Source organism: Primulina huaijiensis, chromosome 2 (genome assembly GCF_012295235.1).
Source record: "Primulina huaijiensis isolate GDHJ02 chromosome 2, ASM1229523v2, whole genome shotgun sequence".
NCBI classification, from domain to species: Eukaryota; Viridiplantae; Streptophyta; class Magnoliopsida; order Lamiales; family Gesneriaceae; genus Primulina; species Primulina huaijiensis.
This window is the reverse complement of record NC_133307.1, coordinates 26,137,749-26,159,140: the sequence shown is the minus strand read 5'-3', so window position 1 is coordinate 26,159,140 and position 21,392 is coordinate 26,137,749. Positions and strand designations below refer to the sequence as shown.

General features: G+C 35.8%; 2 protein-coding genes across 2 annotated transcripts; both read left to right on the top strand.

Moving 5' to 3' along the window:
- Positions 1-11,057: 11,057 nt before the first annotated feature.
- Positions 11,058-12,723, top strand: LOC140971047 (cationic peroxidase 1-like). The gene is made up of 4 exons (XM_073433100.1): positions 11,058-11,354; positions 11,461-11,652; positions 11,814-11,979; positions 12,112-12,723. The coding sequence occupies exons 1-4, from the start codon at positions 11,142-11,144 to the stop codon at positions 12,495-12,497; spliced, it is 957 nt and encodes a 318-aa protein (XP_073289201.1). The 5' UTR covers positions 11,058-11,141; the 3' UTR covers positions 12,498-12,723.
- Positions 12,724-16,093: 3,370 nt separating this feature from the next.
- On the top strand, positions 16,094-17,444 carry LOC140960772 (peroxidase RIP1-like). Its single transcript, XM_073419046.1, has 3 exons — positions 16,094-16,342; positions 16,430-16,624; positions 16,704-17,444. Exons 1-3 carry the CDS (start codon positions 16,124-16,126, stop codon positions 17,250-17,252), a joined length of 963 nt encoding a protein of 320 aa, XP_073275147.1. The 5' UTR covers positions 16,094-16,123; the 3' UTR covers positions 17,253-17,444.
- The last annotated feature ends 3,948 nt before the right edge of the window (positions 17,445-21,392 follow it).

Sequence of the window (21,392 nt, the reverse complement as noted above, 5' to 3'; positions counted from 1 at the left end):
AAAAAAAAAAAAAAAAAAAAAAAAAAAAAAAAAAAAAAAAAAAAACCCTAAAAAAATTTTCGGACGAATTTTTACTCGAGGCCGACGCTATCCCCTCCGAAACGGCCCAACGAACGATAGTCACCACCCTAAAGTCGTGAGGTAGGGGCTGAAATCGCGAAATTCCTTCGTTTAGGCCTCCGAAACGTCGTTTTTGCCGTTTTAGGAAATATTTGTAAACCCTATAACTTCTCATAGGAAATTCCGAATTCGATTCCGTCGATTGTCCCGGAATCCTCTCGACATATGCTTCGAACTCATGTGTCAAAATCCCAACTTTCCATTTTTGGAAAAAAAAAAATATGTATTTGTGTATTTCCGAAAATTTCATATATTGCCCCTTGTTAGATATTGCCTATTGTCGATTCTGAGCATTTCCATTTTTTGATTTCAGGAAATGGCTCCGTCTACTCCTATGCGACCCCGCACCCGTGCCCAAGCTGCCATCCGTATGAAGGAGCTTGCCCTTCACTTTCAGTCCCGTCAGATTCAGCGACTTAGAGCTAGACTGAGTGAGAGAAAGAGAGAGGTCGAGCTTCTAACCGCTGAGAAAGATGAGATCCATGTCCGCCTTACCCAGTCGATCTATCAGGGTGAGCTAGTTAGGAGTGATAACATGGACCTCAGAGATGTCATAGAACAGTGCAAGTATCAACATGGAAAGTTACGAGAGGATGTCGAGCGTTATCGCAAGGAATTGGAGGAAGAGAAACAGCAGAATGCCAAAGGTAAGAGGAGACTGGAAAATTCAGGTGATGCCATGAATAGCCTGGCCTATGTGAATCAACGTCTGGTCCAGCAAGTTGAAGCTCTAAAGGAGCAAATCAAGCAGAAGAAACAGTACCATCTACAGTATCAGCAGCATTGGAATGACGAGATGGACGTGGCTGATGCGGAGAGACAGGAACTTAAGGCACAAGTGGCCCAGCTCACGGAGGAGAACGCCCAGCTTACGCATATGGTGGAGGTACTTCAAGAGGAAGAGCCAGAGGAGGAACCGGAAGGGGAGGAGCCTATTGAGATAAATGAGCCGATAGCTGCAGTAGGAGATGGAGAGATAGATGATTAGACTATCTTAGTGACCATTCATTATTATTAGGAGTTTTACTTTCTCATTGTTGCTACATTATTTCTTTCAGTACGCTTTGTTGGATTCAGTATTACTTGTTTCATTCAGTTGTTCATCTACATTCAAAAATCAATAAAAGTTACGTTTATTAACTTCAGTTGTTCCAGCATAACTTATTTATTCAATCTTGTCGCTATGCACATCAAATTCTTAGAATCGTTTAATTGTAGGAAATGGCCGGTAGACCACCAAGGCAAAACCGCAACCCCCGTTACGCAAACAACAACAATGCCAGTGAAGAGGACAATGGACCACCGCCTGGTTTCAGTCTTAACCAGGCCGACCTGATGGCCATAGCCACGATCGTGGCAACGACACTTCAAGGGTTAGTGAACCCGAACGCCAATCAACCACCACCACCTCCACCACAGCACGGAGTCAAATTCCACTATGAATCACTGCGCAAGAACAGGTGTCCAACTTTTAGTGGCACCGCCGACCCTGAAGTTAGCCAGAGTTGGCTGAAAAGCGTGGAGACTCAGTTGCGACTGTTGGAAGTTCCTGAGGTACTGAAAGTGGATGTGGTTGTGCCTTTCTTGGAGGATAGAGCAGGCAAGTGGTGGGAAGCAATCTCACCAGCCATGACAGCTGCAGGACCAGTCACTTGGCAGCATTTTAGAGAAGCTTTTCTGAAACAGTATTATCCCGCCGAGGTCAGACTGCAGAAACTGAGCGAGTTTGAAAATTTCAGTCAAGCTCCAGACATGTCAGTTGTGGAATACACCTCCCAGTTCAATGCCCTAGGATCATATGCTCCAGCGATTATGGCGGATGAAGTTCTGAAATTACACCGCTACAAGAAGGGACTAAACAGCAGAATCCAGTCGGCTTTAGCAGTCTATCAGCCAGCGAACTTTTCAGACTTGATGGGCGCGGCTATCCGAGCTGAAACTGATATCCAACGCAGAGAGAAAGAGAATAAGAACAAAAGGCCTATGAATAATCAGTTCTCTCATGGCAGTCAGTCGTTCAAGAAGCCTAACCAGTCCGGTGGACCATCTGTAGGGCAATCCCCCGCCACTAACTATCAAGGACTCAAGCCATGCCCAACATGTGGTTTCAAACACTCCGGGGAATGCCGAAGGGCTAGCGGTGTATGCTTTGGATGTGGAAAATCGGGGCACAGAGTTGCAGAGTGTCCCACCGCCGCCAACCGACCAGCAGGGCCGAACAGAGGAACTGGGCCAAATGCGGGAACAGGCCCTAGTAAACCAAAGGAGGACAAACCTAATGCCAGAGTCTTTGCCATGACTCAGGAAGAGGCCAACGACGCAACTGAAGTCGTGTCAGGTACCATTCTAATTCAATCAGTGCCTGCCTATGCATTATTTGACTGTGGTGCTACCCATTCCTTTATGTCTAAGAGGTTTGCTAAGAAGTTAGGACGTAAGCCCGATAAGCTAACTGAACCTTTCCGAATAGCCACACCTACGAGTAGAGCCATTGAAACTGATGAGATTTACAGAGATTGTAAAATCAGTATGGGTAACCAGACTTTTAGCGCCGACTTGATACAGTTGATCATGGTCGATTTCGACGTAATCTTAGGAATGGATTGGTTAGCAAGAAACAGTGCGATGGTAGATTGTAAAGGAAAGAGAGTCACACTCCGAACCCCAGATCAGGAAGAAGTCGTGTTTCACGGTAAATCCAAGGAACGGAAATCGCTGCTTTCCGCATCTCAAGCTTGGAGAGCCATGAAAACCGGAGAAGACATCTACCTAGCAATGGTCAGTGAAATAAAAGAAGAAGTCGAGCTGAAACTGGAAGACATCCCGATAGTGAGGGAGTTCCCAGATGTTTTTCCCGAAGAGCTCTCGGGGATGGTCCCAAACCGCGAAGTGGAGTTCGAGATCACTCTGGTTCCCGGTGCTGCACCAATCTCTAAGGCACCCTACAGAATGGCACCAGCCGAACTCAAGGAGCTGAAAGAACAACTCCAAGAATTGCTAGATAAAAGGCAAATTCGACCGAGTGTGTCCCCGTGGGGAGCTCCAGTACTCTTCGTGAAGAAGAAAGATGGGAGTATGAGATTGTGCATCGATTACAGAGAACTGAACAAGATCACAATCAAGAACAAATACCCTCTGCCTCGGATAGACGACCTGTTTGATCAGCTTAAAGGAGCCGCCGTCTTCTCTAAACTGGATTTGAGGACAGGATACCACCAGTTGAAGGTCAGGACAGAAGATATCCCCAAAACAGCCTTTCGAACCAGATATGGGCATTATGAATTCACAGTGATGCCTTTTGGTCTGACCAACGCACCGGCAGCGTTCATGGATCTCATGAACAGAGTATTCAAGCCATTCCTGGATCAGTTTATAGTGGTATTCATCGACGATATCCTCGTCTATTCCCCTGACGAGACGAGCCACGAAGAGCACCTTCACCTTGCTCTGCAAACCTTAAGAGAAAATAAACTCTATGCTAAGTTTAGCAAGTGCGAATTCTGGCTAAGGAATGTGTCATTTTTAGGACACGTGATCTCGAGAGCAGGAGTATCAGTGGATCCAAGGAAAGTAGAGGCAATTACCGAGTGGCCGAAACCTAAGAACGCCACCGACATCAGAAGCTTTCTGGGATTGGCAGGTTACTATCGGAAGTTTGTCGAAGGGTTCTCCTCGATAGCCGTACCACTGACAAAGCTCACACAGAAGAATTCTAAGTTCAGTTGGGATGAAAATTGTGAGAAGAGTTTCCAGACATTAAAAGAGAAACTCGCATCCACACCAGTATTGATATTGCCCGCAGAAAATAAGGATTTCACTATCTACAGTGACGCATCCAAGGAAGGTCTAGGATGCGTGCTCATGCAAGAAGGAAGGGTAATCGCCTACGCATCAAGGCAGTTGAAACCGCACGAGCAGAACTACCCTACGCATGATCTGGAACTAGCAGCGGTTGTCTTCGCCTTAAAGATTTGGAGGCACTACCTCTATGGTGCTAAGTGTGAAATCTTCACAGACCATCAGAGCCTCAAGTACTTGTTCACCCAAAAGGAACTTAACATGAGGCAAAGGCGATGGATCGAACTTCTGAAAGATTATGACTTGACCATAAGCTACCATCCGGGTAAGGCAAACAGGGTGGCTGATGCGCTAAGTAGGAAGGGCCCAGGCAAGGTGACTCTGGCCTCCCTCTCGGCCCAACCATACCTACGGGAGACCGTCAAGTTAAACCAAGATCAAGACCCGACACTGATCAAACTTAAGGATCAAGTCAGAGAAGGAAAATCTCAAGACCACCATATCGATGACAAGGGAATCTTGTGGATGAAAGGAAGACTGTGTGTGCCCGACAGCGACCACCTTCGCCAAGAGATAATGGCAGAGGCGCACAAGTCGAAATTCTCAGTCCATCCAGGCAGTACGAAAATGTACAGGGACCTCAAGAGTAGTTTCTGGTGGAATGGCATGAAAAGAGATGTAGCTGAATTCGTCTCTAGATGTCAGGTATGCCAGCAGGTCAAAGCAGAACACCAGCGACCTGGAGGATTACTGCAACCTCTGGAAATTCCCGAGTGGAAGTGGGAGCACATTTCCATGGACTTCGTGGTAGGATTGCCAAAGTCTAGGCAAAGTCACGACGGTATATGGGTGATCGTGGACAGACTCACAAAGACTGCGCATTTCCTACCCGTCCGCATGAATTACAATCTTGACAAGTTGGCTTCACTATACATGGACAACATCGTGAGACTGCATGGAGTGCCAGTGAGCATTCTATCCGATAGAGATCCGAGGTTCGTCTCGCGTTTTTGGAAGAGCTTTCAGGAGGCCATGGGAACGAAAGTGACCCTAAGTACGGCCTATCATCCTCAAACCGATGGGCAAACGGAGAGAACCATCCAAACATTAGAAGATATGCTGCGAGCATGCGCTCTAGAATTCAGTAGCAACTGGAGCACTCATTTACCCTTAATTGAGTTCGCTTACAACAACAGCTATCACAGCAGCATCGGAATGGCTCCATACGAAGCTCTCTATGGAAGGAAATGTCGATCACCACTTTACTGGGATGAAGTGGGAGAGAAAGCCGTGGTGGGACCCGAGCTAGTACAGATGACAGTGGACAAGGTTAAAATTGTCCGAGAAAAGCTCAAGGCAGCTCAAGACCGACAGAAGAGTTGGGCAGATCTTAAAAGAAGGCCTGTAGAGTTCAACGTGGGCGAGAAGGCTTATGTGAAAGTCTCGCCTATGAGAGGAGTTGTCCGATTCAGTAAGACAGGGAAACTGAACCCTCGATATGTTGGACCATTCGAAATCTTGGAAAAAGTAGGCACGCTAGCATGCAGGCTGGCACTGCCACCAAACATGTCAAGAATCCACAACGTGTTCCACGTGTCCCAACTGAGGAGGTACATTCCAAACCCAAGTCACGTATTGGAAGTAGGACCACTCTTGACCGAAGGAAACTTGGGAGAAAGACTGAAATACGAAGAAGTTCCTATCAGAATCGTGGACGCCAAGGAACAAGTCCTCAGAAGACGCATCATTCCCTATGTCAAAGTGCAGTGGTCCAACCACACCGAGCGAGAAGCAACTTGGGAAGTTGAGGAGAAGATGCGAAAGGAATATCCCTACCTATTTGAAGACCAAGCCAACTCCAGTTTCGAGGACGAAACTTCCCATAAGGAGGGAGGGATGTGAGAACCGAAAATCTCACACTAATGTAATTAATATTTGCAAGGAAATTGTAAGACTTGATTATTTTAATAAATACCAAGATATACATATGAAGAGATATTTAATTGTTGGAGTCTTGGTCACCAAGTAAAGAATACCTACAATATGGCATGCATATTTTCGAAAATATGCAAGGGAATATACAAGATTTTTGTGAGGATTAGATGCTTGGTTATTTGGAAGGAGATCATCAAAACTTTGCACCAAAACCGTTGGATCTAGCCACCATATTCTCAAGCCAAATCAAGGGCCATGAGATCAAGAAATCTCACTAATTAGGGAACCATATTTTCGAAATTAAGCAAGGGGATTAGAGCCAAATTTTGAGAGATTTGGAGCAACTTTTGGTAGGATTCTAGTGCCAAATTTAGATCCCTCTCCTTCACCTATAAATACCACACCATCCCTACTCATTCTCCACCCCCAAATTTCGAAATCCTAGAGCTAAAATTTTCGAAATTTCAGCACTTTGTCCTATCCGAAGTTCTACTCAAAAATCGTCCCGAAGTTAGACCAAAAGTCGAAGCCGAGGCGCTGTTCGAGCAAGAGCAAGAAGCGATCCAATTCTCGAAGCCAAACACCTACGTTTTTAGCAAATTAAAATACTGTAAGTGGGCTGTTTTAAAGGTTTAAAATTTCGAATTTTGTGCATATGTGATTTTCGTTTTTTAAAAAAATAGTCGAGTACAAATATTTTCCTACTCCATTTCTTGTGTCGAATTGTCATACGGTTTTTTTTTCAAAGCACTGTGAGGAGTCGACTGTATATGGGTGGGAATCCCAACCATGACGTACCCTTACGCGGTGGGGGAGATAACCGCTATACGGCCTCGTCCCCTTAGAGGAGTAAAAATTAGGGACTGACGTCAGTAAACCATAGAAAGTAGATAAATCTCAGTGCTTGGTAAAGTGTTTATGCATGTGATATGAAAAATATTATGCGAGTCAAGTTCTATTTTCGAAAGTTATGCATGTTGTTTGTATTGTATTCGATTTTCCCCCACTTGCTGAGTATTCCCAAATACTCACCCTCCTTACAACCCCTCCCAGATAAGTTTGAAGAAGAAATCGAGGAGGAAGAATCCGAGCAGTTCTGGGGATGGTGAATTTCAAGAAATTAGATCAAGTTTAAGTTTATTATTATGTAGTTTTACGTTTCCGCACTAAACTCTGTTATTTTGGATTTCGGTATTGTAAAGACAATGCTTATTTCGTTTGAATTATGAATTATAAACTGGTTTCGGTTTAAACTGTGCTACAAAGGCTTGTTGTTTTCAATTGTGTGATTGTTAAACGACGCCGGTGTCAATCCCGAGTTTCGGGGCGTGACAAATTCGGTATTGTTACCGTACCGTACCGAAATCTTCGGTATACCGAAAATTCAGTAAATTCGGTATTTTTTCGGTACGGTAATCTCGGTATACCGAAAATTCGGTATTTTTTCCCACCCCGCGCTGCTTTCACAAAAATAAATAAATAATAAAAACAAAAACAAACAAAAAAATTTAAGGATGTTGCTCCTATTATCTTTTACTTAAAATCTATATTTATGAGACATGTCGACTAGAAATTAAACCAGTACCAAACACATTTAATTTGTAGATCGATCAAGTTTTCAATATATATTAACATTTATTTCTTTGGAAATTCCGGATGAAGGTTGCGTGACTTCTTCATTATCATTTTTAATTTGTAGAGCGATCGAGCTTTCAATATATATTAACTCTGATTGGATTTTCTTGTTTCACATTTTCCATATTTCAATTGTTTCTTCCGTCACCATTATTATTACGAATAAAGCATTTACTGATATTTCTACTATGCTAATTTGAATAATGCTTCTTCTCTGATAAAAAAAAATTATTTTTTTTTATTTTGAATAAGTTTTTAGATTTTTTCCACATAAATTTAATTTTTGATGCAAAAAGAAGAAGAAAGAAATATGGGGCTAAAAAGAAGAAAGAATGGCATGTTGGAGATTCTAAAAATACTCCAAGAGAATATTTGTTTCTATTATGACTCAAGTATTATATATAGTACTGTATATTTGCTATTGAAGTATGTAAACCCGATTAGATTTTTCCAACAACTTATATTTCATTATTTTAATAGAAAGAATATGCTAAAACTAAAATATAATTTCGAAAATACCTATACGTATACTTATGAATAACTCTATGAATAAAATTATGAAAAATTTACCAGGATTCGTCAATATAACTCCAACATGTACCCAAAAGATCAAAGTTAATATCCCAAGGATAAAAAAAAGATACAATCATTGATTTTCCAAATAAATGATTGAAATTATATACAAATGTGTTCAAAGGGAAAAAGTGTTTCCAAATATATATTTAATAATTGAATTTGGAATGCAAGGTTTTTGAAGGTTCTAAAAATATAAATATAGAGGATTTAAGTTTGAGATTTTTGACTAAATCTTATATAAAAATATGTATTATGTAGTTAGGTTTTGGGTTGAATTGCTTCGATTGTGTATACATTGAATTTTTTGTGTGATTAATGAATCAAAAAAATCTCTTGGACTTGGAACTTCAAACACGCAAAAGAACAAGTAAACAAACATAAAGGTCAAAGTTAGCAATAAAATTTTAATCCTAAACCTTTTTTTCTCCAATAAAAAATTGACTTCTTTAAGTTCTTTATTTTGTTTTATTTTCATTTTTAACAAAATTTAGAACATGACCAACCAATCGAGCTGCAATATACGACCATGCATATGGTTATACGTTGAAATGCTAGAAAGGGTCCAAAATAAATATTCAAAGGACCATTAGATAAATAGTTTTACACCAACGTCCTTCTCATTAGTTGGATGCAATAATTATCCTTGTAATAGAACAATCAAAACGTGATTCTTGAGTTATTATCTGGTTTAAAAATATCCGAATTGCACCGTTACCACAATCTAAAATTTTTGGTAAAACGGCAGTCGGTTATTCCTACAGTTATTAATCAGAGCCATGTTACGAGTTCGTTTCTCATTGATTACAATAAGTACAATTATTGAGATCGGGTACTATAATTATTCGTGCTGGATAGAGTAATCGACTGTTGTACGATTTAAAAATATTCGAGTTGCACAATTACATCTAACTATAGGTTTTGATAAAACAACAAATGCTCGACCTATATAATAATTGTTAAAGAGAGGAAAAAAAGAGAGATATTGTGATTAAAGATGTGGTATATGTGAACATGGTTATTATAAATTATTAAATGACTAATAATCAACGGTCAACAAATTAATTTACATGAACAGCATTGAGATTGTCTACATCAGTGTACATTAATTAATTGTATTAACCTTTGGTTTCTTATTAGATTTGTACATACAATATATTTGTGTGTGTGGAAAACTAATTAACAAAAAGAAAGTCTTGCAAGTATGTAATTGAGCGAGCAGTGAAGTTAATTGGATTGTCGGATTAATTAATTTCGATAAACCTTTAGTACCAATTGATAATGGAAGAATATTTTAGTGTTTTATTGATTTTAAAATAACCCAAAAAAAGTATTTCCTGGTACATAATGTCATAAGAAATTAAACCGAAAAATAAAGATTGTCGTAAGGCCGATATTCTCGAGTTATATTATTCGAGGGGCCATGATGACTTGGGATTTTGGACCTCTCCCAATGATTTCTTGCTCGTGCATGGAGGTTTCATCGGCTTGTGGATGACACGTGAGTCCAGGTTTCAGACGTTATAACTATTAAATATTATATAAACTTATTTTAAAAGTTAAAAAAAATACAATATGTTATGCAACGTGCAACAACTACAACAATTGATTTATTTCATATAAAAGTGGTTTGTGCTTAAAAAATATGTATTTATGTATACATACATGTATATCACATTAAATAATTGTTATCGATATTTTACTATACAGAGGACGGCCTTGTGCATTGATATATAATATAAAAATATAATAGTAAAATCTAAAAATAATTTATTCATGTGGAAAAGTTAATATTCAAATTCACATTTCATTTACATGAAACTTTGGAAAAAAAAAAGGATATTTAGAGAAAAAAAATTATAGAATATATATTGGGATAGTTGTAGGAGAAAAAACACGAGGATAGTGTGAAAAAGAAAATAGGTATTGTCGGGAAAGTTAAGTTTAAAATTGCATTTCTTAACTAATGGAATTGATGAAAGTAATCTTAGAATTAAACTTTATCCTACGATCCCCACAGCCCACCCAAAAGCTAGCTAACGAGAATATTGGAGGTAGGTGCAGGTGCTAAGAAGAAGACGAATTAGCGTGTGGGCTCAACCATGAAAATTCATGCATGCTTTTTCCAATTAATTAATTATTGCAAAACCGTGTTTCTTAAATTTTTAATAAAACGACATTCCAAAATTGTCAAATAATCCGACTTTGTAGTTTCTAAAGTTCAACATATGACTTACCGAACATGAAAAGATCCCTTTTCTAGAGGATTTGTTGGAACCTACTTTTCGTTAGTGATTACAATTGAATTGATTTGATCTTTTCAATGTTACTTAATGTTAAAGAAAAATAATTATGATCAATGATAATATCATGCATGGTCTTAAATCTCTAACACAATTATTGTCCTTAATTTGGAGTGCTATCAATTAGTTTTTTCAAGTTTCAGTTTTCAGTAAGTTAATCTTTATTGGCACTTACTTTTTAGTCTTTTTATGTCCAGCGTAGGTCAGCAATTCTGGTGTCACATCATCATTTTCAGATGTCGAGTTAACACTATATGCATTTAATAATTTTTAATCTAGTAAGTTTACAAAATAAATTCTAGTCCAATAAATTGTTATATGACAAATATAGCATCGATATGTAATTGAAGCGGACATATATAAATAAATCACAAAATTTTTTATGCGTGTTTCCGAATTAATAATCAACAACGATATGATGTGATGCCCTGGCGACTTCATATATATGAATCAATCTTTTTCTTGATCAAGTTATGATGGTTGAAATATTAAAAATTTCAAAGGCCCTAATCCTAGCTAGTGTGTTCTGTTATAGAGACCAGATGGAACACAAAGTTGTTGGCTTTCGCTGTCACGGATGAATCTTTTGAATAATCCATTTCCATGTGGAAATCTTGACGTAGTATTGGCATTGGAACACTACACACTAACACACCTATGGCCAACTATAAATATGTGTAGTAGCAAGTGACTAATGAACCATAACAACACGATAATTGTCGACAGAAACATAAAATTAAAGTCTCCGTTTCTGTGATACAATTACTGTATTTAATCATGGTGGCTACAAAGATTAATTCCTATTTTTCAATCCTAATTCTACTCCTCCTAACGGGAGCATGTAGCGGGCAGCTGTCCGCGAATTTCTACTCTTCAACATGTCCTAATCTCCTCTCTATTATTAAGACAGCCGTAACCTCGGCGGTGAACACAGAGGCTCGCATGGGCGCATCCTTGCTTCGTCTCCATTTTCACGATTGCTTTGTCAATGCAAGCTCTATTTTCATATGACAGCTTATTATAGTCAAATTACCTTAGCAAACGAACTATGTCATGCGTGTAATATTTTTAATTATTTGAAACTGCATGCATGCAGGGATGCGATGCATCGGTTTTACTGGATGATACCGCGAACTTTACCGGAGAGAAGACTGCCGGTCCGAATGTGAATTCGTTAAGAGGATTTGATGTGATCGACACCATTAAAACTCAAGTTGAAAGTTCCTGTCCTCAAGTGGTTTCTTGCGCTGATATTTTGGCTGTTGCGGCACGAGATAGCGTCGTAGCGGTTAGTATATTAACTCACATGTCCAAAATCTTACGAAATAAAAATAATATTACATTGGCTTCGATTATCGATTTTTTTGCCATCATCTATCATATCAAAGTACTGCTAAAAGATTTATTTAATCTAATGGACATGAAATATATATTTATTTGTCGATCCAGCTGCAAGGCCCTAGTTGGTCCGTTGCACTCGGGAGAAGGGACTCAACCACCGCAAGTTTAAGTGCCGCAAACAGCCAAATTCCCGGTCCTGGCTTGAATCTTAATGCACTTATTTCTTCCTTCTCTAACAAAGGCTTCACTTCCAGGGAAATGGTGGCCCTTTCAGGTAAATATATATATATACACACACACACACACACACACAAACACACACACACACACACACACACAGATGCAAGTATATATATATGTATGTACGTAAATCTAAACTTATAAATACTTGCGTAAATATGTGCAGGGTCTCACACAATTGGGCAGGCAAGATGCACAACTTTCAGGACCAGACTTTACAATGAAGCCAACATAAACGCCTCGTTCGCAACCTCGTTAAGAGCAAATTGCCCCAGCAGCGGTGGAGACAACAACCTTTCGCCGTTGGATACCCTTAGCCCGACAGCATTTAACAACGACTACTTCAAGAATTTGGTATCCTTGAAGGGGCTTCTCCATTCCGATCAGCAACTCTTCAACAACGGCTCCACCGACGCTCAAGTTAACGCTTACTCATCAAACTCCGCTACTTTCTTCAATGATTTCGCGAGTGCTATGATCAAGATGTCGAATCTTAGCCCATTGACGGGATCCAATGGGCAGATCAGGGCAAACTGTAGGAGAACCAATTAGAAGAATTTCTATTTATTCATGATTTAAGCGACCACTTTCTGTGGTCTAATAGCTCAAAATTTTTGTCCCTTGCCTGCTTCATCGTTTCTGTTAAAAAAAAAAATAAAGTTGATGTTGATGTTAAGTTAAAGGACGTTCACATCAACTATTTTCCCTTTACTCGTTATTTACTATGACCCCTTCAGACTCAATATAAAGATATATGTTAAATTTCAATATTAAATTATGGACAATTTTTGCAATATACCTTCGTTATTTTTGTGGCTTTATGATCTATATTGTCAAATTTCGATGTCAATTCTATAGTTTTTATTTTTTGTCAACTTTAATAAAGGGCCGAAATGACAAAAAAAAACAAATATATAAGATCAAAAATACAAATTTTCCTAAATTATTATTAGTTTTTTTATTAAATTATAACCATGTTAGACTAAATATTTTCTCAGTAAACATTATATATATTATACACGAAAATAAGAATATTAGGGAAGGGATATTTTTTGGTACTTCTTATTTAATTTTACGTTAAAGAGTATAAAAGCGGTCGCAAGAATCAAAGTTAATCTACTGCGACGATATATATTTAATGAAAGCGATTTAAATTTGTCAACTTCACTAGCTAATGGCGAAAACGAACCAAACTAAAAAAAGGCTTTTTACGTATGTAATTTATATTTTTTCGGTTTTTGTCACGTCAAAAATGAATTTGTAATTTTAGTACAGTAACTTGCATATTTTTTCATTTTAAATTTAGTCATGTTAAAGGTGAATTTGTATTTTAATCTTATAACTTGTATTTTTTCTTATTTTTTGTCATTTATTTTATCGGAGTCCATCCCGTTTCCTTCCAAAAAAATTCATGTCAACATCCATGTTTATTACGTAAGTAATTTTTGACAGACACGACAGACTCTGGTCAAAAAGGAAAAAAAAAACATACAAGTTAACGGACTAAAAATGCAAACTCACCGTTAATATAGACCAAAAATGAAAAAAAAACATGCAAATTATATGATTAAAAATGAAAATTTATTGTTAACATGATTAAAAGTAGAAAAAATACAAATTACAGGATCAGAAATGTAATTTTCCCAACTAAAATGAATTAATGATAGTTTTGTGCAGTAAAATTACTTTTTTTTATAATGCGACTTACATGTCGTATTATCGTTAATTCGTAGTCTTAATTAGTTCACTAAATTGTAATTTTTCTAATTTTAATCATTTTTCATCGGATTGCCGACGTAGTATTGAACACGTTAGTATTTTCTTGTGGCACGTACTCATTTTTCGGTGTCATGTTATCATTTTCTGATATTATATCAGAAATCCGTTGAAAAATATAAAAATATATGTATATAAATTAGTAGACTATGACCATAAACTCATCCAAAACAAGACCAAAATGAAAACCATACAAGTTAAAATACCAAAAATATATTCTTCTCCTGTCGTTGATATACGCTAGATTTTAGTGCAGGCGTGCGCCTACATGCATTACATATATATACACAGACAGTGGCGGAGCCACATGGTCAGACCCGAGCTTTCGAGTGCCCAATTTTTTTTAAAAAAATTTATACTTAAATTTTGTATAATTTTAAATTAATGTGATATTAGTCCGGATAGATCAATTTAAAATATTAAAAAATTCTAGAGTTTAAAATTCTAATTCGGATAGAGCTATATCCATACTCCGCTACTTTACACACATATATGCGTGTTAAAATTACAAGTATCAGATCTTTCACCTAAAGTTTCCAACTGTTCATAGGAAGAAAAAGAAAAGGAAAAAGGAGATTAAAAAAAGCTACGCGTTTTACTTTGTCGGGTCAACTTTGGCTCATAGAATGATTATGTATTCTGTACACGCAAATAATATTAGTTAAACCAACCAAGTCTGAGACAATTGTCAAAGAAATTATAATAAATTATGCTCAGGAAAGGGTCCACACAAATTATCATCAAATAAATATTGATTATAACATTTTAATTTAAAATTTTATGGGAAACATCATATATTCAGAAGCACATAAATGCCAAAAAAAGTCTATTTCATTCAGTAAGTAGAAAAATAACCAACTAATTAGTTCAATAATTTTCAACATATACTTTGATATAATCGTTAGATTCCAATTCTCAAGATTTGCTGCAATGTTTTCGAACAGTATAATCAGATCATTGATGAACTTATATATTACTTCAATCATCCGAGTCAATTGAGTTTAATTTTCATCGATTAATTTGTGATAGCGTAGATTAACGGTAGAACTTTAATTTAATATTTTTATGTGGAAATTATGCATCTAATCTAAGTCCATTACATCGCTTATGACAGTTAATGAAAGCTACGTACCCCAATTGTATTATTATTTACTCTAAAGTTCCATCAAATAATGATTCTTATTTATTCTCACATCCCTTACATTGAATTAGTGATCATCCAAAACTTACAAAGATTCCAATAATAAATGTTATGTCACATAATTTTAAAATAGGATCGATCGTCATGGTGTTTGAAAAAATCATGGGGAAAGATCCACTTGATATATTAATAAGGGAAAATTGCAATTTTAGAAATATAAGTTAGTATGTTTTAGGTTTTAATATTGTAATTTTGTCAAATTTTGGTTTTCATATAGTAGTTTGACTTTTTTTTTTGTTTTTCTCAGTTTTTCCCCTAAAAAATCTAGTTGATATTGGTTATTTGATAATGATAATTTCTCATGTGGCTTATGCGAAAAAAATAAGCTTGTATTGCACACAATAAAATATACATAAATAAAAATAAAGGGATAACAAAAAAAATTCTCCTATTTTGATGTATTGATGTACGTTTTGCTTTATTTTTTTATCAAATTAATTATAATTTGAGTAATATGAGCATAATTCATGTCTCATGTATCATGTAGAAGAATCAATATATAATTAATATTCAATTGATTTAGTGACTTTGGGCATAAAAGATTCGATTTAATGTATGAAATCAAACTTTGTCGAATTACAAGACAAAAATAAAAAACATGTCAATTTACATAACTAAAATTGCATTTTTTTCCTATTAATCTATGAACACCTCAGTTAATACCAAGAGGGAGTCGTAATGTGTATCATTAATTAGCCTAGTCTAGATATTTTATTATTAACGTGTTCGCGATTCTTCTTTGTTAATTAAACTAGTTGGAGTCAAGTTGATTGGTAGCTTAATTAACATGAATTTACAAATATAAGAAGGTAACTTGCTTGTGAATTCTATTGACCTCATCAAAACAGAGGAAGCAGAGTAGACGAAATTTGTCCAACAATCGGATATATCCCACAAGTAACACATATGTCTCTTTCAAATTCAATAATTTTATTTGTACAAAGCATTATTACTTGGCTAATTCAACCAAAAGGCCATGCAATATCGATACAATGTCAGAGGAGAAAGTTTCCCAAGGATCAGTTTGAATATATATTAGTAATTAATCCGTGAGTTTGAATAGTCCCAGTCTAGCTATTAATATTTTTTAAATCTTTCCCATCCTTGAGATGCTAACTATATATAGCCCCAACTCGATCAAATCAGCAACATTAACAAATTTATCGCATAATCTTATACACTTATACATTTAACCGAAACAATGAAAATGGTTTCACGTAGCTGCTTGTATCTTGGAGGCATAATTATGTTTTCCTTTGTAGCCATTGCGATTTCAGGCCCCCTTGATCCGAATTTCTATGATAAAGTATGCCCACAAGCTCTGCCAGCCATCAAAACCGTTGTGTTGGAGGCTCTGCGCCAAGAAAGGCGCATGGGCGCATCGTTGTTGCGTCTGCATTTTCACGACTGTTTTGTCAATGTAAGTATGATATAATTCATATCTATGCATGCAAGTAAGTAATTGTTTTGTTTGTTTGTTAATATATAAATGTTCATTGTATTCCAGGGTTGCGACGGTTCCATTCTTTTGGACTCGACATCAAGCTTCACAAGTGAAAAGTTTTCATTGGCTAACAACAATTCGGCTAGAGGGTTCGAAGTGGTCGATAGAATCAAGTGGGAGGTCGACCGAGTATGCGGACGTCCGGTGGTGTCATGTGCTGATGTTTTGGCAGTTGCAGCTCGTGACTCAGTTTTTGCGGTAAGTATTATATGAATCAACGATTATCTTAAAGAATGATCAATTTGTATTCAGATTCATCATGCATGCATGCATGCAGCTCGGAGGGTCACACTGGAAGGTAGAACTTGGAAGAAGAGATTCAACCACTGCAAGCATTACTACAGCAGATGCAGATATCCCGGCACCATTCATGAATCTTCCCCAGTTGATCGACAATTTCAAGAAACAAGGCCTAGACGTGAAAGACCTAGTCGTGCTCTCCGGTGGCCACACGTTGGGATTCTCTCAGTGCCGCGCCTTCAGAACTCGCATTTACAACGACACAAATATTGATTCCACCTTCGCGAGACAGCTACAAGCCATTTGTCCTCGTGTTGGAGGCGATTCGAACCTCGCTCCTTTGGATCCCACGCCTGCCCATTTCGACACCAAATATTTTAGTGACTTGACGTTGAGGAAGGGGTTGTTGCAGTCGGATCAAGCATTGTTTAATGGAGGTGAAACCGATTCTCTTGTGAAAGAGTACAGCTCGGACCTTGATGATTTTGGTGAGGACTTCGCGAAATCAATGATCAAGATGGGTAATATCCAGCCATTGACGGGTAATCAAGGCCAAATTCGATCAAATTGCAGGAGGGCGAACTAAACTACTTAATATATGAACGTACTTATAACCGGTTAATGTTGTTGATTAGTTTCTTGAAGGTTTTGTGATTTATTTAATTCTTGTCCCATGGTATTAATTTATGATAACATAAAGTTTGTCCAAACATCCATTGTTATTGTTGTTATTATGAAAGAACGTGTTCTTAAAAGGTCAACCCAGCAGTTTTTATATATGAAACCTATTTTTTTTAATTCCTATAATAAATTGTAATCTCCATTTTGTCCTCTTTAAGTGTTGTGATGACAATTTTCCCCTCAAATTTGAGCCCACACAGAAAAAACCCGAAATAGAATGGGTTTGGGAATTTTTCAAATCCTCGAAGCAAGTCGTGGACAAGTATGTGAATGTTATCCCCATTCCCGAACTCTCTCCGAGGCTTTCGATAACAATATCATTACTACTAATAATAATAATGATTTTTCCTAACAATTTAACAAATCAAAAAACTGAAATTCAGAATATTCAATTATTGTTCATGATTCAACTCTTCACCTCATGATAATTATGTGGTTTCATATTCTTTGTTTATTAAAACTATGAATTAACAAAGTTAGTATTTTTTTAAGTAATATTAGTATGTATATATTAACAACTTATCAGACCATTTAAATTAACATAAAATCCATAAACAAAATTAAATTAACCAACGCATAAAAAAGAGAAAAACATAGTGATCAATCCAGCTCGACTAATACAAACTCGAATATTCGTCGTCACGATTTATCATTTAGTAAAGTTTGAAATTTATATTTTTTTGGGTTTTTTTCTTTTATACGTTGGGTTATTAAACATAATTGGATTAAAGTATCTATCAATAATTGAACTAATGTCGGGTACTGACTACTTCAGACTTTAATCGTGTCTCAATTGCTGATCCCTGCATGTGTTATTAATATATTGGAGCAATGCCCTATATGTGTTCTTTTACAATATATTATTTATGTAATCAAATAAATTAATATATTATTTATGTAATCAAATAATATATTATTAATTAATTTTTATATGAAATAAATTTGTTCTAAATAGTTTTTGTTTTTATTTAATTTGACTTAATAGTTTTTGTGCTTCTGATTTTATTTAAAAAAATTTCTTATTTTGTGGTCATGAACTTTTATAATTTGATAATTATAATTTTATATTTAAAAAAACCATTATTAATAAAATCTTAAATATGAATGGAGGATGCCCAAAAAAAAAAAAAAAAAAAATCCGCAGATATCGGCTATTGGCTCAAGAAAGACAAAAATAACTGGCTATATATTTCCCACTCATCCAACTCCATGACAAGGTTACAATTTGAACCAGTACAAATATATGAGCTGTATATATATATAAGTATAGAAGCATGATATGTGTACGTAGTAACTGAAGTAACTAACTGCGCGAAAGAAAAGCAAAACCAACTCAAGACACGAATAAAGTACTAAGTAAAATATAGTAAGGCAAATAGCTTAGGCAGATCCACCGAGTAAACACCAGCCCGAATACGCTCATCACAGTTCTTATCATCCCTTAATTAAACAAAAACTGGAAGTCGGAATCCTCTAGAAAACCCAGCTCAAAAATCGTCTTGGCTTGTGAAGATCTGCAGTAACTGGTGTGATCCCTGAATCAGAAAACCAAGAATTCGAAGACGAAGATTTTGGGAGGGAGGAAGGAGAAGAATATGTGGAGTGGGAATTCTTCTTGATGGCATTCATTCTCTTTAGTAAAGCGTGTAGCACCAGCTTGGATCCGGAGTACTTTTTCTTCGAGTTGCTGTTCGAATTCCTAGCGTAGTAGGAGGGCGGAGGCGTGAGAGGAGGGATGCTAAGATCGTGGGGAAAGGTAGTGTGCTTAGGGGTACCAGGACAAGTCTCCCACACGAAGGGAACTGCACCCGAAACATCCCCATAGTATAGTACTCTGAAAGAAGGGCCGGATTTCGACCTGTCCTTGGATAGAAGCTTGTCGAATAGCTTAGCATCGTCATGCTTGATTCTGAATGAATTTTGATGAAAATCAGGGCTAACACAAGGCATCGTTGTCTTTGTGTGTGTGTATATCGGAGTTATATATTATATGNTATGATATCAGTCAACAATATTACATTTTTTTTCTTAGATATACAGCAAATGATGAATCGTCCCTTATTTTTTATGATTATTCATGAATGAAGGACGTCTTTTTCATCAGATTATTGGGCAGCATGAAAGGTGAATTTGGGATTTAGAAAGGCATGAAAGGTGCTAATGAGATCGAAATCAACTTGCCATTGATGATGCATCATGGGTCAGTTTATATATGTTGTAAGAGTGTTTTTTCATATATTCTAATATCATTAGCTCATGTGAATCTTTCACAATTTTTAAAAAAATTGATATATAAGTTGATGATCTATAGTTTAACATTTGACCACATTATATATGAGAAATATTCCACATACAACGTAGAATAATCATGCATCATATTAAGCGATGCGAACAATTGTTATGCCTACATGTTAATAGAATAATAGTGAAGAATCAGGAGTTCTGGAAAATCTGATCGTTTCCAATTGTAGAAGAGGTCGAGATTCTAACTTAAGTGAAAGTAAAATATTTCACCCTCGTTGTAATAAATAAATAAAAAGAATGGCAATTAACTTATATACATGTGTCTAAAATATTTTATATAAAATCAATAAAAATTTTATGAAATGATGTATATCGTTACAAGTCACGGAAGGTTTTTCAAAAAATCTCTCATGGTATTCAAATATGATTGGAAGATCCATGTTTGTCTTTTGATCAATTTTTATTAATTTTTGATAATATAGATTAATCAATTCTCAAGGGTTATATTAATTGACATTAAAAAAATACAAATCGACATTCGAATCAGATCATGCATCTCAAATCGACGTAAGTGTCATGTCATGTAGGGCCTTTGATAGTACTGATTTGATTTATTTTATAACTCATTCGTTAATTAGTCAGAAAGAATTTTATTTAAATTCTTAACCATCAGGTGCTGATCGAGTACGTTAGTGGCTGAATAGTTCATTATGTTACGTCTCTCATGATAATATTAAATATAGAGAAAATTATACTTTTAGTATGGTAGTTGATTTATTTTGAGTTTTAATTTTTTATTTTGTGAAAATTTGATTTTTATATAATAATTTGGATTTTTTTGTTTTTTTGTTGAAACCATTAATTTGATTTTTATATAATAATTTGGATTTTTTTGTTTTTTTGTTGAAACCATTAAATAATTTATTTTGCACTGATTTACTCTTACGTGACACATATGACAAAAATTAAGTTCGTAATACTAAAATTTAAATTTATCTCATCAAAAAGAAAGGAAAAAAAAAAGCAAACAACCATCAATACTTCAAAATGAGAGTAAAAAAAAATTTGTTTCCCGTTATTTTTATTTATGTATATTTAATGTGTGTAATATATACTTTATTCTTATTACATAAGTAACGTAGGAGAATATCAATGCAAAATAATCAATTTCCGATGGATTTAATGGTTTTAGACCAAAAAAAATACTAAAAACAAAAACAAACAAGCTATTGGATAAATACCAAACATTGAAAAATTAAATGACAAAAAAAACAGACAAACTTATCAGAGTAAAATTTTAATTTTTCCATAAAATATATCGGTTTTTTTATATATTACTTTTCCAAAAGATGATATCGCTAATCAATATTAAACAGTAAATCAATAATGTTCAAAATATGTTTTTACCATTTTGGTTCATAATCATCTAGTGCACAAAAATCAGAATAAGTAATCATATTTTCAGAAAAATCACACTCTTACATTACACATGTAGAAATGGTTTGATTTTAAAAAAATGTATTTAAAAGAAAGTCAATTTATATAATCAAATTTGGTTGAGATGAAAACTGGTTTGAAATATATCTCTAAAAGTCTAGCATCTCATTTTCTTAAAAAAAAAAATAATAAAAATAAAAATCTCAGAGAGCTTTCGATTAAGAAAATCAAACCCAATTATTTTCTCAATAAATTTTCAAATAATGGTGGTTTGTTGTTATCATAATTCTTTTCAGTCGTGCACACAGTTACCGTTTGTTTCTCAAGGAAAATTGAGGATATCACAGCATGAGCTTATATATAT